Source organism: Triturus cristatus, chromosome 5_2 (assembly GCF_964204655.1).
Source record: "Triturus cristatus chromosome 5_2, aTriCri1.1, whole genome shotgun sequence".
Taxonomy (NCBI): Eukaryota; Metazoa; Chordata; class Amphibia; order Caudata; family Salamandridae; genus Triturus; species Triturus cristatus.
This window is the reverse complement of record NC_140588.1, coordinates 903062934-903078933: the sequence shown is the minus strand read 5'-3', so window position 1 is coordinate 903078933 and position 16000 is coordinate 903062934. Positions and strand designations below refer to the sequence as shown.

The 16000-nt window shown below is 48.3% G+C and overlaps 1 protein-coding gene across 1 annotated transcript in view; it reads right to left on the bottom strand.

The window, feature by feature from the left end:
• LOC146829392 (uncharacterized) overlaps positions 1-16000 on the bottom strand; it is a 434028-nt gene that overhangs the window by 237358 nt on the left and 180670 nt on the right. Inside the window, exon 11 of the mRNA XM_085608055.1 lies at positions 7752-7853. Coding sequence (XP_085464181.1) covers positions 7752-7853 — 102 coding nt within the window. The remainder of the gene's footprint in view (positions 1-7751; positions 7854-16000) is intronic.

Sequence of the window (16000 nt, the reverse complement as noted above, 5' to 3'; positions counted from 1 at the left end):
GATATTGTGTTTACACCGACGTACCTGCTTCGTGAAGAGCAGTGTTCCGGAGTGGTGCTCCAGTAAGGCAAGAACGGAGGTAGGTCGAGTCGTTACTCCCTGGGCCGTGTCTTGCCCCATCGTCACCTGTGAAGGACCCGGAAGCTCTACCGGTCAACCATTGAGCTTCGCTTTTTGACTCGGCTGAGTCCAAGCGCAGTGGCGCTTTTGCTGGTTGGAGTCGTAACTCCCAGCCCGACCAGAGACACAGGGACTGCCAGCTGTAACGCACACCAGGAGGTGTTTGCCGCGTTACAGACTCGGAAGTCCACAGGATCGATCGAGCGGCTGCTCTCGGTTCAGTCTTCTTGCTTGTGATTGGGGTATCGGTGACGCATCACCAGGAGGTGACTCCGCGTCCCGGTGCAGTCTGAGGAAGAGGTTGAGCGGCTGCTCCCTTCAGGTAGAGACCCCGGCTGGGTGTTTCCCTGACTCCTCGATTCTCCCCAACACTCTTCGTGCCCCTCACAGCCTACCGATTGGCATTGTCGGCCATTTCATTTCTGCCCTCTGTTGGCATACGCCGGGATCGGCGTATATGCAGAGGACGGTTAGGACCATCCGTGCTGTGGGCTGGTAACGTACTTAGCCTGGAGGATTCCAGTGACTATAACCTTTGTTTGTTCTTTGTATTTTATTTGCCTTCATTAAAAGAACTAACCCTTCACAAGTGGTTGCGTCCTCATTGTCGTGTCTGTTAAACGATCCTGAGACGTTCAGGGCGTTACAAAATATCCGACCTTAATAACACTAACTGTCTCCCGGTCGATAACAGACATGGCAACACTTGATGATGTGCTGGCTGCTTTAGCGGCCATGCAAGTTGAAGTGGCTGCCTCTAGGCAAGAAACAGCCGATGTAAAAGCCAGACTGGATGCTATCCAATTGGACCCGCTCACGCCCAGCACCTCCCTCACGAACCAGACCCCTGCGGTAGTAGTGGAAATGCCGGTAGCCATCCCCTTGGCAACACCAGAGAGGTACAGTGGGGATCCTAACACAGTGCAGGTATTCCTCACACAAGTGGCGCTACATTTATCGTGCAAACCAAAGGCGTTCCCCACGAGTCAGGCTCGTGTGGCTTTCCTTATATCCTATTTGGCTGGAAACGCGGCACAATGGGCCGTACCTCTGGTGAGCAGGGACGACCCCCTCTTATGTGATTGGGGTGCTTTTCGCGAGGAATTCCTGAAGGTATTCGACAGAAGGGCTGACTCGTACACGGCGGACCGTGAAATGCTTGAGTTGAGACAGGGATCCAACGACCTGGTGCAGTATCTCAACGCGTTCCGAAGGCTGGTTGCGGAAACCAAGTGGCCTGTTGATAAACCGGCGGCGCTCTTCCATCAAGGGCTGTGCGATGAGCTCAAGGACGCCGTGGCTCATATTGACCCTCAACCCAAGACATGTGAGGGCCTTATCAACCTGGTATTACGGCTGGAACATAGGCTAAGTGAAAGAAAGGGGGATCATGGGAGAAAAGGAAAATCCCTTCCATCCTATGTGACGGTGGGAAGTCCTGAAACTTCCACCGCATCCAAGGGAGAACCCATGGACATCAGCGCAATACGAGCGAGCCTCACAGCCACGGAGAAAGAGTCACGCCGTAAACAAGGATTGTGCCTAGATTGTGGCAAAAAAGGCCACTACGTACGTGAATGCCCTGCCAAACCAAAGACGTCACGTTATCGGGCCAACCGGTCGGTAACAGCCGTGGTGGACATACCGGCGGAAAACTAGAGGACTCCAAGACCAGAGAAGGGGCATCTCGGAGTCACTCATCCATCCCTTCACTTTCCAACTCGGTCACTAAGGGACAACGACACCTGTTTATCACGGTGCACGTGGGAGTGCATGACCAGTGGATACCCGTTGTGGCCATGGTGGATTCAGGGGCCACTGGCATGTTTATGACCACAACGAGGCATGCAGGCTAGGGCTAGTGCTTCTTCCCAAAGCAGTACCCGAAGACGTCTATGCGGTAGACGGAAGGCGATTGGTGACGGGGCCCATCGGACAGCACACGGGGGTCCTTCCGATGAGATATGGGAGGAACCATTTGGAACAAATCGATTTTAACATCATCCGAGCGCCCCAATATGGCGTCATATTGGGATTGCCGTGGCTACAGAAACACAACCCCTTTGTGGATTGGCCAACACATCGCATCGAAATGACGTCACCGTATTGCATCCTGCATTGTGGAATAAGAACGGAATCCCTTGACGCAGATGAGAGCGGGAGTCAGACGGTGGCTACAGCGGCAGAAAAAGATGTGGCTCTCCCCCAGGCTTATCACAGTTTTGAGGATGTATTTGATGAGGTGAAGGCGGAAGTGCTACCACCACATAGACAGTTTGACTGCCAGATCGACCTGGTGCCAGGGGCCAGCGTTCCCAGCGGCAGGCTGTATGCCCTGACGGAGCCTGAAAACGTGCATCTCCGGGGGTACCTGGATAAACTCCTCAAGCTAGGATTCATCCGCCCGTCCAAGTCTCCGGCCGCCTCGCCACTCTTCTTCATCCCGAAGGCTAATGGGGAGCTGAGAGCCTGTGTGGACTTTAGGGCATTGAATGCGATAACCATAAAAAATCGGTACCCCTTGCCTCTCATCAGTGTACTTCTGGAACAGGTCAAGAAAGCTCGTATCTACACCAAGTTGGATTTGAAAGGGGCATACCATCTGGTGCGCATGAGGGACGGAGACGAGTGGAAGACCGCCTTTAAGACCAGGTTCGGCCTTTTTGAGTACCTCGTCATGCCGTTCGGTCTGTGCAACGCCCCGGCAGCCTTTCAGTACTTTTTGAATGAGGTATTCAGAGAGGAGTTGGATATCTACGTGGTCGTATATATCGACGACATCCTCATCTATTCGTCCAGTGTGGAGGAGCACGTACACCACGTCAAAGCTGTGCTCCAAAAGCTGAGGGAAAACATGCTGTTTTGTAAACTCAGCAAGTGTGACTTCCACGTCACATCCGTGGAATTCCTCGGAGTGATGCTGAGTCCAGAGGGACAGGAGATGGCAGAACGAAAGATCAAGGCGGTGAAAGAATGGCCGGTGCCCCAAAGCGTGAAGGACGTCCAAAGTTTCATTGGCTTCGCCAACTTTTACAGGCGGTTTATAGATGGATTTTCAGGAGTGGTGGCCCCAATCACACAGCTACTGAGGAAGTCCAAGGAGTTTGTCTGGTCCCCTGAAGCGAACAAAGCCTTTGAGGCCCTGAAAAGCGCCTTTGGTAAGGCGCTGGTGTTGGCTCACCCCGATCCGGATCTCCCCTACGTGGTGGAAGCGGACGCGTCGGATGTGGCGCTGGGGGCTATCTTGTCCCAACGCAACCACGACACAGGGGTGCTTCATCCCGTTGCGTACATGTCCCGCAAACTCAACGACGCCGAACGCAACTACCATATTGCGGAGAAGGAGCTTCTCGCAATCAAGGACGCCTTCACCGAATGGAGGCATTGGTTGATGGGGGCAAGACATGTGGTATCGGTGTACACGGACCATCGGAACCTACAGTTCATGACGGCCACTAGACACCTTTCTCCCAGGCAGCTGCGGTGGATGATCTTCTTTGCGGGGTTCAACTTCCGCATCACATATCGGCCGGGGACGGAAAACCGGAAGGCGGACGCCCTGTCCCGTCAATCTGCAGTTAAGGAACCATTGCCTGCAACCGAGCGTTCCATCATTTCCCCGAGGATGGTATTGGGGGTTATCCAACCGGATACTTTCCTGAGGGGAATAAAGAGAGGGATCAGGTCATTCGCATGGCGGAGGTGGCTCCTCAGTCACAGAGAATGGCAGCTGAAGGACGGGATACCCCTGAAGGGCAGGTGCCTATTGATACCCACGCCTAGGCTAAGGAAACAAGCATTCATCTGGTGCCATGACTCTCCATGCGCAGGTCATTTGGGCTTTGAAAAAACGGTGGCTAGCATGGGACGGCATTTCTGGTGGCCAACCATGAGAGTGGATGTCAGGAGGTGGGGACAGGAGTGTCCTACGTGTGCTACCATGAAGGCCGACCATGGCCGAACCCAAGGGCTCTTACATCCACTTCCGACCCCGGATAGACCATGGGATAGCATATCACTGGACTTCGTGGTGGGCCTACCGGTAGACCAGGGGATGACGGCAATACTGGTGGTGGTGGATTACTTGACGAAAATGGGGCACTTCATCCCCTGCAAGAGAGTCCCTACGGCCGGGGAATTGGCGTCACTACTCCTAAAGAATGTGGTACGACTGCATGGATTACCTGGGGTGATCGTGTCGGACCGGGGGTCGCAGTTTACTGCGCAATTCTGGAAGACTTGGTGCACTGCGCTGCATGTTAAGACCGCCCTGTCTACCAGCTACCACCCTCAAACGGACGGCCAAACCGAGCGCCTGAACCAAACGCTCAAACAGTATCTGCGATGTTTTGTGGACCAGGGCAGGGAAGAATGGGTCGACTTGCTATGGGTTGCAGAGATAGCCTATAACAACGCCACTCACAGCTCCACACAGTCATCTCCGTTCTATAGCAACTATGGCCAACATCCCAGGTTCTTGCCATTTCTACATCCGTTCAGAGAGGACAGGATTCCCGCCACAGCGGACAGGGTGGCACACATAAAAGACACGTTGATGCGCTCAAGGGCTGTCCTAATAGAGGCCAAGAGAAGATACAAGGCTGCGGCAGATAGGAAGAGAAGGCCCGGGCCACTGTACCGCACTGGAGACTACGTCTGGATATCCACAAGAAACATGAGGTTTCGAAAGAACAGTGTGTTCCATCCCAAGTACATGGGCCCCTATCGAATTGCCAAGTGTATGGGTCCCGTGAACGTGAAGGTGTGCTTGCCCCAGTCATTGCGGATACACCCTGTCTTTCATGTATCATTGCTCAAACCTGCACCCTCCAAGCCGTCTGGGACACCTAGGCCGGTATGCGTGGAGTCGGAGGTGGAGTATGAAGTATCGGGCATACGGGCGTCCAAATGGCGCAGGGGGAAGCTGTGGTACCTGGTTGCGTGGAAAGGCTATGGCCCGGAGGAGCATTCATGGGAACCGGCTGAAGGGGTTCATGCTCCGCGCTTGGTCTCCTTGTTCCATCGGCGTTTTCCTGCCAGCGCTGGACCCGTGGGGAGCCGCTGAGAGGGAGGATGTACTGTCAAGAATTCCTGTCATACAAGGGAAACACGCCCTTATGTAAACAGGAGAGCTGTTACATAACTCAAGGGAAACACGCCCTTATGTAAACAGGAGAGCTGTTACATAACTCAAGGGAAACACGCCCTTATGTAAACAGGAGAGCTGTTACATAACTCAAGGGAAACACGCCCTTATGTAAACAGGAGAGCTGTTACATAACTCAAGGAAAACACGCCCTATAAAGGGAGGAACCGGGAGGTACAAGGCTGTCGGATATTGTGTTTACACCGACGTACCTGCTTCGTGAAGAGCAGTGTTCCGGAGTGGTGCTCCAGTAAGGCAAGAACGGAGGTAGGTCGAGTCGTTACTCCCTGGGCCGTGTCTTGCCCCATCGTCACCTGTGAAGGACCCGGAAGCTCTACCGGTCAACCATTGAGCTTCGCTTTTTGACTCGGCTGAGTCCAAGCGCAGTGGCGCTTTTGCTGGTTGGAGTCGTAACTCCCAGCCCGACCAGAGACACAGGGACTGCCAGCTGTAACGCACACCAGGAGGTGTTTGCCGCGTTACAGACTCGGAAGTCCACAGGATCGATCGAGCGGCTGCTCTCGGTTCAGTCTTCTTGCTTGTGATTGGGGTATCGGTGACGCATCACCAGGAGGTGACTCCGCGTCCCGGTGCAGTCTGAGGAAGAGGTTGAGCGGCTGCTCCCTTCAGGTAGAGACCCCGGCTGGGTGTTTCCCTGACTCCTCGATTCTCCCCAACACTCTTCGTGCCCCTCACAGCCTACCGATTGGCATTGTCGGCCATTTCATTTCTGCCCTCTGTTGGCATACGCCGGGATCGGCGTATATGCAGAGGACGGTTAGGACCATCCGTGCTGTGGGCTGGTAACGTACTTAGCCTGGAGGATTCCAGTGACTATAACCTTTGTTTGTTCTTTGTATTTTATTTGCCTTCATTAAAAGAACTAACCCTTCACAAGTGGTTGCGTCCTCATTGTCGTGTCTGTTAAACGATCCTGAGACGTTCAGGGCGTTACAGTATTTTTAAAACATTCTCTAAATATCACTTTAGTAAAGTGGTATTAGGTAGGGAACATCAAAAAAACCTGTTCACCTATATTTAAGGACCTTTGATGGGTCTTATTGTAGAATCCAGATGTCACAGATTTGTCAGCCTCACCAATAACCTGCCAGCTTTGTCACCCTTTGTCCATGTATGTTGTATGGTCTATATAGTCTATGTACTGCTATCAATTTAGTAAAATGTAATGTTTTTCCCTGGCCTGTATTAAGGATACCATTAGTTCAGCATCATGTGCTGCTATCTGCTTTAAGAGAGAATTTTTCACAGCTAGGACTTCATGTTTAATTGTTTTTCAAGCTCCCGCTGTCGCCCACACGCAGATGTCCCTGATCTCTGGTTGAAGGTATCAAATTCTACTAGGGAAGCAATGTCTTTATTCTCTTAATCCATGGTCTTTGTTTCTCTCATCTTGCCCCTAAATGCACCATCCATCTTTCAGCATTTTGCACTTTACCCTCCACATGAGTATGGGAATTGGTATACCAATACCTGTTTTTATGGCTACTGTAAAATCTCTGGAAAACCACTTTCCTTCAAAACATGATGAAACCATCTTTTCAGAAAATCTTGGAAAACAGCTAAAAAAGGGAAGATTGCTGAACTGTCTGATTCAGACCAAGCACAATTGTGTCAAAAACTATAATCAATGTGCTGAAACCCTGGGACAAAACCAAACAGCATAACCTTAAGTACTAATTGACAAATTACAAGACCAACATCTATTAGGCTGCAATAATTTAAATGTAGCCTTTTTCCCTAGCATAAAGTCAAGTCTAAACATCAATTCTTCTTTATATAACTAAGTAAGTTTCTAGTTCAGTAAGTAAGAACTATCAAAATATCTTTTTAATTAAATGAAAATATAGATTTGTTTACCTTCACTCAAAACTTCCACTGCAAACTTAATTTTTTAAATAATTCTAGTTAAGCATCTCTACAGCCATCTTAAATACAAACGGAGCTCACAGAGTGTACATGAAAAAGCCGGCTCTGAACTTACTCTGCTCTGAAGTTATAGTACCACAATAAATTTGTTGTCTTTAGAAAAAAATATGTATTTTTAAAAACATTATTGAAGGATGGCGTTATATAGAAGATGTTTACCTTTAGGGATCTTTTAAAGACATTCCTAATCCGAATAAATTCACGTTAAGTTAATTTTAGTGTTTTCACATGGCGTGTCAAAAAATGTTTTCACCATTGAGAAAAAAAAGAAAAACAATGGTCAACAGGTGCAAATACACCTGCTTATACAAATCTGCAATTGATACATTTCTGAATACATACTTGTTCATACTGATGGCCACTGCTGGAAATCTGCTAATTTTGCAGCTTCCAAAGATTACTCGTGGAATACTTTGTGAATTTCAAACATGTCATAAATTCACCTCAAATGTTACAGTATCCCTGTCTAAGTTCAAAAAAACAAAAAAATATCATATGCATCTTTGTAACGTTCATATGATGTTGAATTTTCGCTTACCTGGAGAAAGTTGTTAAGTATGTCTTTAACAATTATATTTTCCATCTTATGAGATTCATTTGAAATTGAATCAATGTTGAATTTATTAAGTCCAAGGAAATCCTATAAAAGAAACACAATCAACTATTTCAGAAATTACATCTAAGAAAAGAAATAGAAAAGAAATTCTATGCACCAAACATTAAATGTTCCTATTCTTGAAGCTGCCACTTCTTGTACTGAGCACAGGTCATCTGACCTCCTACACTGGTTTAGCATGCAATGACCTTCACCTTACCTCCTGCCTGGCTTTCTCCTACCTTATAAAAACCAAACTGGGCCCCTCAATCTTCCCTTAGCAGAGGTGAGTCTTCTGCTTCCTCAGCTCCATCTCCTGGCAACCATTACTACCCAGACCCTACCTGCGCATGCTCCTCTATTGCAGATTACATCTTGGAGGCTGTATATGTAGTCATTATTATGGATAAAGCAATGACTGTGTCATCAATAACTCGCTGCCTTGTGTGCAGTGCCTGTTTCAATGACGTTATGGTGACTCCACACTATCAGCATCGTTGTGATTGGCTAGGGGAGTCTGGAAGCCTGGGTGCTTCCTGTTCCTGCGTCGACGGAAGAAGAAGAGGACAGAGGAGAAGCGGCAGCTGGTAGGTAAATGTATTTTTTTCCTTTTATTTTATTTCTTTATTATTTTAACCCCCAGCCCTAACACTACTGCCCCGTAGCAGCCACTACTGCCTCAACAATCCTCAGCTACAGCTCTCCACATCCCTCTTTAACACACTCATTTTTATTATTTTTATTTTCTTTACTGATTTAATTGAAGTTAAGTTGCTGCATCATTACTTCGAGGTAAGTATTCTTTATGCAATGTATTTTTAGAAAACAGTTTTTTAAACAGACTTTTCATGACAATGTTTTCATTGTCTACCTTACTCCTAACAAGAGTAAGGTAGTTCTTACCAGCAAAAAGGCTACAGTAATATAGTAATTAGTAATCAAGGACTATAGAATCACCATGAGTGCGAAATCTGGGAAAGCTATTTGTCTATAATGAGAGTGTCCAATTTAGCACCCCAAGGTCTCAAGAGTATTACCAAGGCACTTAACCAGATGATTTCAGTAAAAGCTGGCAGTAAGGTAATAGGCCTTTAGTTTTTTAGGTCTCCTCGGCCAGGATCAGCCTTCTTCAACGGGGATATGACACCTTTCGTGCAGAAAGTTTTTAGAGGAGCCGGACTTAAGTCGCTAAAAACGCCTCTAGCTACATCCTGAAAGATTTGATGAAGCTTAATGATGTTAGTGATATATGAGTCGGATCAGACAGAGGGGGTCAGCAAGACAGCAGGTCTAGGCAATTGGATTTCATCATAGATGTCATTGATCTGATTTGAAAAAAGGAGGTCAAGTTCTCTCAAAGCATTAACATTGGAGTGATAGCTGACCCACAGCATTCAAGAGGAATGACGGAACTGACAATGTTCAAAACGTTGTGGCACAGATTTTCAGAAGAGTTGGGAGGAAATGGTTTCTTCCTTTACGAAATGCATGTATAACTTTCGATATCTGAGTGGAGCTATGGAGAGTAAGGAACAGTTTCTTACCTGTAAGTCAAGTTCTCTTGGAGGAGTATTTCCATGATAAGTCATAAGCACTTGAATAGTCCAGTCCACGTGAGGGGACCCCGGAGCACTTCTTCTAGATATATCTTCTTAAGTGGATATTCTTCGTCTTTCTTCAGGAAGGCCTGTAAAGACACTTAAGAGATAGAGACAAATAATGCAGCCTAAGTATATAGGCTATACTGGCCAAAGTCTTCATCCTGAAGTGAAAAAGGTGCCAGTACACTATATTTGAGAGGAATTTGAAATGTTTTACACACAGAATGAATCTCCTTCCCAAAACCCTGTTTCATGATAGAGATGAATGAGAGCAGGACAGATTAGCCCCATAGGCTGTCATTATATATCTCAAAAATAGAGTCTGTGCCTTTAAGAATCCATAGACCACCAGTATCCCATCAGGCACAGGTGGTGGCAGTTACTTCAGTTTATTTTTGAAGGTGACACTAAATCTATGCAGATTGTCTGATCATCTCTATCTTTCACACCGGAAAGGCGGGAGGGTTTCTTATGACTTGTGGAAATACCTCTACGAGAGAACTGGAGTTACAAGTGAGAAACTGTTCCTTCTCTTGTAGGGGATTTCTACGTATGGTCATAAGCACTTGAATAGATAAGCAAGCCTGTCCACACAGAGGGCGGTGGAGGAGATAGAGAATCATTGGAGAAAAATTAAGCAAATCAGTTTCTTAGGAAAGCCTGCTCTGCTTGAGCATCTGCCCTAGCATTAGTCTAGGTAGTAGTGTCTAGTGAATGTATGAGCTCACTTCCAGGTCTCCGCAAATCTCTGGAATAGGAATACTGTGGAGCAAAGCAGCAGTAGCTGCTTTTCCCCTGGTAGAATGTGCCTTAGGTCTAGCAGAGAGAGTTTTGTTAGCCTTTTGATAAAATAGTAAGATACATAAAACAATCCATTGTGAGATGCATTGCTTAGAGGTGGCTAAGACTGTACAGAGGAAGAAATAGTTGATAGTTGATCTCCGTATATCTTTTTTTTGTCAAGATAAAATTTGAGAACTCGTCTAACATTCAGGAAATGGAGGGATCTTACCTCTGGAGTAGACGGATGCTGAAAAAATGTAAGTAAATAGATTGCTTGGTTAACATTAAAATCCGAAACCACCTTAGGGAAGAACTTCGGATGAGTCCTTATGACTACTTTGGATGCATGAAATACGGTGTATGGCTCATGAGAGCAGAGTGCTTGAATTTCACTAACCCTTTGGGCGGATGTGATACCCACAAGGAAAGCTGTTTTCCGAAGACGGGTGCTGAAGAGACATATTATTTATGGGTTCAAAGAGTTCCTGCATGAGGCGTGACAGAACCACATTAAGCTCCCATGGAGGGGAAGGGCGTCTAATGGGCTGAAAAACCACCTTCAAACCTTCCAGGAAATCTTTGATGACAGGGATTCAGAAAAAGGAAGTTAGTAAAGACATTTTCTGTAGGCAGTAAGAGCTGGCAGGTGAAACTTAATGGAAGAAAATTGCAAGCCAGATTACACCAAAATGGAGCAAGAATGGAATGATGAAATCTTCCTGGCTAGAGGTAGGGTCCTCGTTTTTCGATGAACACCGTATGCAGAATCTCTTCCATTTGAGTGCATAAGTGGAACGTGTGGATGGCTGCCTTGCATCTCTGAGGATCTCCAGGCAGACTTGCGGCAGGATCAAGTGTCCATACTACACTAGCTCAGGAGCCATGCTGCCAAACTCAAAGAAGAGAGGTTGGGGTGCACCATCTGGCCTCCGAAGTTCGTCAGTAGATCTCTACTGCATGGCAACCTGAGATGTGGACCGATGGACAGGTGAAGGAGGTCTGTGAACCACCACTGATGGCCACTCTGGAGCTATGAGTGTAATTGTGGTGAAAAGGAAAGAGAAATTTGCCGGCCCAGTAGATCAATAGGGCATTCCCCAACATTCCTGGTTTTGAAGTACCTCAATGCGAAGTTTTGGCATTTGCCGTTTTCTGCGGTGGCAAATAAGTCGATATCCGGATCTCTCCACCTTCTGAAGATATCGTGGATCACGTCGGTGTTTAAGACCAACTCGTGATTTTCTTTGAGGAGTCTGCTGAGGGAGTAGACTTGACCATTTTGAACACCTGGGAGGTGAGCCGCATTGATAGTGAGGTTACTGGCCAGAAGCCACTTCCAGATTATCTGGGCTTCTTGAGACAAAAGTCTGGACCTCGTCCCTCCCTGCTTGTACATCGTTGTTGTATTGTCCAACTCAACAAAAAGAGAGTTGGAGCTGAACAATGGCAGAAAGACTTTCAGCGCCAGATGAACTGCCCTTAGCTCCAGGAGATTGATGTGGTATGTAGACTCCCTCTGTGACCACTTGCCCTGGATTTGAAGGTGGTCCATGTGGGCTACCGATCCTAGGAGCGAGGCATCTGTGACTATGGCCTGAGATGGTATCTCCCTGTGAAAAGGAATCTCTCGTGGGAGATTGGTTGGATAGCACCACCATTTGAGGGACCGCTGCGCATGCTGAGACAATTGAATCATGTTGTCCTAATTGCCCATCAGTTGGTCCCACTAGTGTTCGAGGCACTCCTGTAGGGGTCTCATGTGAAGATGTGCATTTGGCATGATTAAAATGCAGGAAGCCATTGAGCCAAGGAGAGAGGAGACTTTCCTCATGATGTCATGAGATTCTGATCCTTCTGAAGGATCGATATGCGTCTCTCTTCCAAAGGACACACTCTATCCCAGAGGATATTGATGGTGGCCACAAGATAGTGTAGGAATTGCACTGGGACAGAGGTTGACTTTGCCTGGTTGACATGAAGGCCCAGCCATTGTAGGAGATTGTAAGCGCAATTGAAGTGAAGCTAAGCCTCCTGAGACGTGGATGCTTTGATCAGCCAATCGTCTAGATAAGGGTAAACAAACACTTTGGTGCCAATTCGGATCCTGGAAAAAATTTCCCCATACGACTCGTATCCGGTCTTTTTACCGTACGAATCGTACAAGTAGCGTACAAACTGCCAAGTACAATTCGTATGGGAAAAAGTCCATACGAATCGCATTGGGAAAATGTCCCCACACGTCCTCGGGTCGGAAAAAGTGTCCAACACATCCCCAGACGATTTTACGTACAAATGTGAAAAGTGAAGTCCGAGCGCGCAAGTACGATCCATCTCGTGCGTCCGATGTTACAACCGTATGGAAAATGCACAGTACGGACCGAACTCCCATAGCAACCATGGAGACATGTGCCCGCATACGCGCCGAACCCCCCCCCAGCCCCCGGGAGTACGCGCCGAACCCCCCCAGCCCCCGTGAGTACGCGCCGAACCCCCCCAGCCCCCGTGAGTACGCGCCGAACCCCCCCCAGCCCCCGTGAGTACGCGCCGAACCCCCCCAGCCCCCGTGAGTGCGCGCCGAACCCCCCCCAGCCCCCGTGAGTACACGCCAAACCCCCCCCCCCCCAGCGAGTACGCGCCGAACCCCCCAGCTCCCGTGAGTACGCGCCGAACCCCCCGTGCATGTACACCAGTGTACGTACGCACCGTACCCCCACCCGTGCATGTACATCAGTGTACGTACGCACCGTACCCCCACCCGTGCATGTACACCAGTGTACATACGCACCGTACCCACGCACCGTACCCCCGTGCATGTACGCTGGGGGTTCGCGCCGCACATACACGGGTGGGGGTACGCTGCGTACGTACACTGGTGTACATACACGGGTGGGGGTATGGTGCGTACGTACACTGGTGTACATGCACGGGGGTACGGTGCGTACGTACACTGGTGTACATGCAGGGGGGGGGTACGGTGCGTACGTACACTGGTGTACATGCACGGGGGGTACGGTGCGTACGTACACTGGTGTACATACATGGGTGGGGGTACGGTGCGTACGGACACTGGTGTACATACACGGGTGGGGGTACGGTGTGTACTCACGGGGGCTGGGGGGGGGTTCGGTGCGTACTCACGGGGGGTGGGGGGGTTCGGCACATACTCACGGGGGCTGGAGGGGTTCGGCATGTACTCATGGGGGCTGGGGGGGTTCGGCGCGTACTCACGGGGGCTGGGGGGGGTTCGGCGCATACTCACGGGGGCTGGGGGGTTCGGCGCGTACTCACGGGGGCTGGGGGGGGGGGTACGGTGCGTACCAGGCCCCCTAATCTGGTCGTTTCACGGCGTACTTCGCTTTCCCGGCACTTTTTGGGTGCCGTAAAAATATTGCCGTCCGGACTGCTGTGGGTGTGGATCGTACTTCCTGGTTCGTGAAACGCTGCCTGAATGCGTCCCGACGTCACGTCGGCGCTTTCCCGGTTCACATTTGTATGGATATTTTTGTCGGTCGGTGTTTTTTACGGTTCGTACGGAAATGGTGTTTCCGTGCGAATCGTACTTGCATGTTTGTAATGTTTTTTTCCCGGGTACGAGTCGGACGGAGAAAACACTCCGACCGACGGTTCGTACCCGGTTTTTCCAGGATCGGAATCGGCACCTTTGTGTTTCCGGAGATGGGCAGTAACTACTGCCATCCATTTGAGGAAAGTTCTGGGTGCTGACTTTAGATCAAATGGAAGCACTCAGTACTAATATTGGTTGTGCCCCACTACGAACCTCAAGAACTTGCGATGCTTTCTGGCAACTGGGATGTGAAAGTATGCGTCTTGAAGGTTGATGTCTGCAGAGCCAGTCCCCTTGATGCAACTGAGGGTAACTTTGGTGTAATGACAGCATCCGAAACGTCTGTCTGCTAATCCACCTGTTACTCTGAATCAGGTAATGTATAGATATGCATCCTCTTTTTGCGCTCTTCCTCAAGCTTCAAGGACACTGAAAGAGTGTTGGAGGATGATCTTTCTCGCCCCCTCAATGGCGATCTGCTAGTCGACTGTGACGCCTTGATGTAGGATCCTGTCCCGACATCGATCAACAGTTGAGCCACGACACCGATTGACGATGGTTTGTCAATGTCGATCAACTGTGGTGTGTCGGCTCCGATAACGATCACAACGGCGCCCTGCATGGTGATGTTGATTGTACCGGGCTTCTCAAAGTCAACCCGGGTTCATGTGTCGATATCTGTCCCCGCTACCTATACGTATATTGGCTGTGTTTTGCTTTCGTCAATCCTTGGGCTCACGGCAAACAGGTGGGTGCCGTACCTCCTCTCGACGTCACTGTCCTTGACGTCGGCCGGGACCAGCCATGGTTTTCTTCTTACTGGAAAGTCCACCAGAGGCTAAAGACAAAGCCCTGAGGTCCCACCTTCCCTTTGCTTTTGTCACTCTTCTTCTCCCTGAAGGTGAATCTTCTCTCTGTCATAAACAGTACACCTGGAGAATGTTTTACATCTCTGGCAAGAGTCAGGAACATGACTTTCAGGTAGACGCAGTATACAAACTCTGTGAAGATCAGTCTTGGCCTTTTTCCTACCACAGTTTCGTCACTTATCAAAGAGAGATGGCATTTTTTAAGTGAAAATCCAATCATTACTGTCAGAAGAAGACAGAAAAAGGCAGAGAAAAACCATAGATGTCGAGTGAATCAGTTGTAGGTAAAATTCAGAAGAAAAAAACCAAACATTGTCCAAGCTCAATGTTCCAGGGTCCTGTCAGCAGGAACAGGAAAAAACTGTATTCACTACCACCAGCTGTGCATATTGGGATTCTTAAAGGCACAGCCTCTATTTTTTAGCCATATAATGGCAGCCTCAGGAGCTACTTTGTCCTGCTCTTATTCATCTCTATCATGAAATAGGGTTATGTGAAGGAGAGTCATTCTGTGTGTAAAACAGTTCAAATTCCTCTCAAATATAGTGTACTGGCACCTTTGTCACTTCAGGATGAAGACTTTGGCCAGTGTAGCCTATGTACTTAGGCTGCATTATTTGTCTCTCTCTCTCTTAAGTGTCTTTACATACCTTCCTGAAGAAAGGCGAAGAATATCTGCCTAATAAGATATATCTAGAAGAAATGTGACTCTGCGTAATAACTGTCCACTGATAGTATAAGCTCATCGTTTAATTGGAACAAGGTATCTATAGTCTCATAAGTGTGTCTATCTGGATTAAAATGGGCAACATCTGGTGCACTGCTGTTAAATAGCCTTTTAAGTCTATCCTTAACCCCTTCTGTGCCACGCCCTTTCCCCCTCCTGTGCCGGGCGTTTTATTAGTGGGTGGGGTTCATGACGAGATAGTCTCGTCATGGGCACAGCGCGACTGTGCTCCATGACGAGACTATCTCGTCATGGGCACTGAAGAGGTTAAGGAACAATACTATCTTGATTGGTACCAATCCCTTGACAATTAATGAGATGGTGATCATACCTATCCAATACAAATGTTTTCTAGACATAATAGGCCCTCCTCCACCCAAATTTTCTTACTGTGGGACACTCATTCAGTGGGATAGCAAACTCTACATCTGGACTGGATGTATCCCCAGTCAGGTTTCAGTAACAAAAAACAAAAAAAAGATCACAGTAATAGTAAAATATTATTTAGAATATCTGTTAATGGTGTTTAGAGAGTGAGTGCATATTACGCTGTCTGTTCTTAAATAAGTGTGTTTTGGAGTAGGACACTCACCTGTGAATACAGGGCAGGAGAATGAGGGCTCTGTTCCAATATTATATTGCATGTT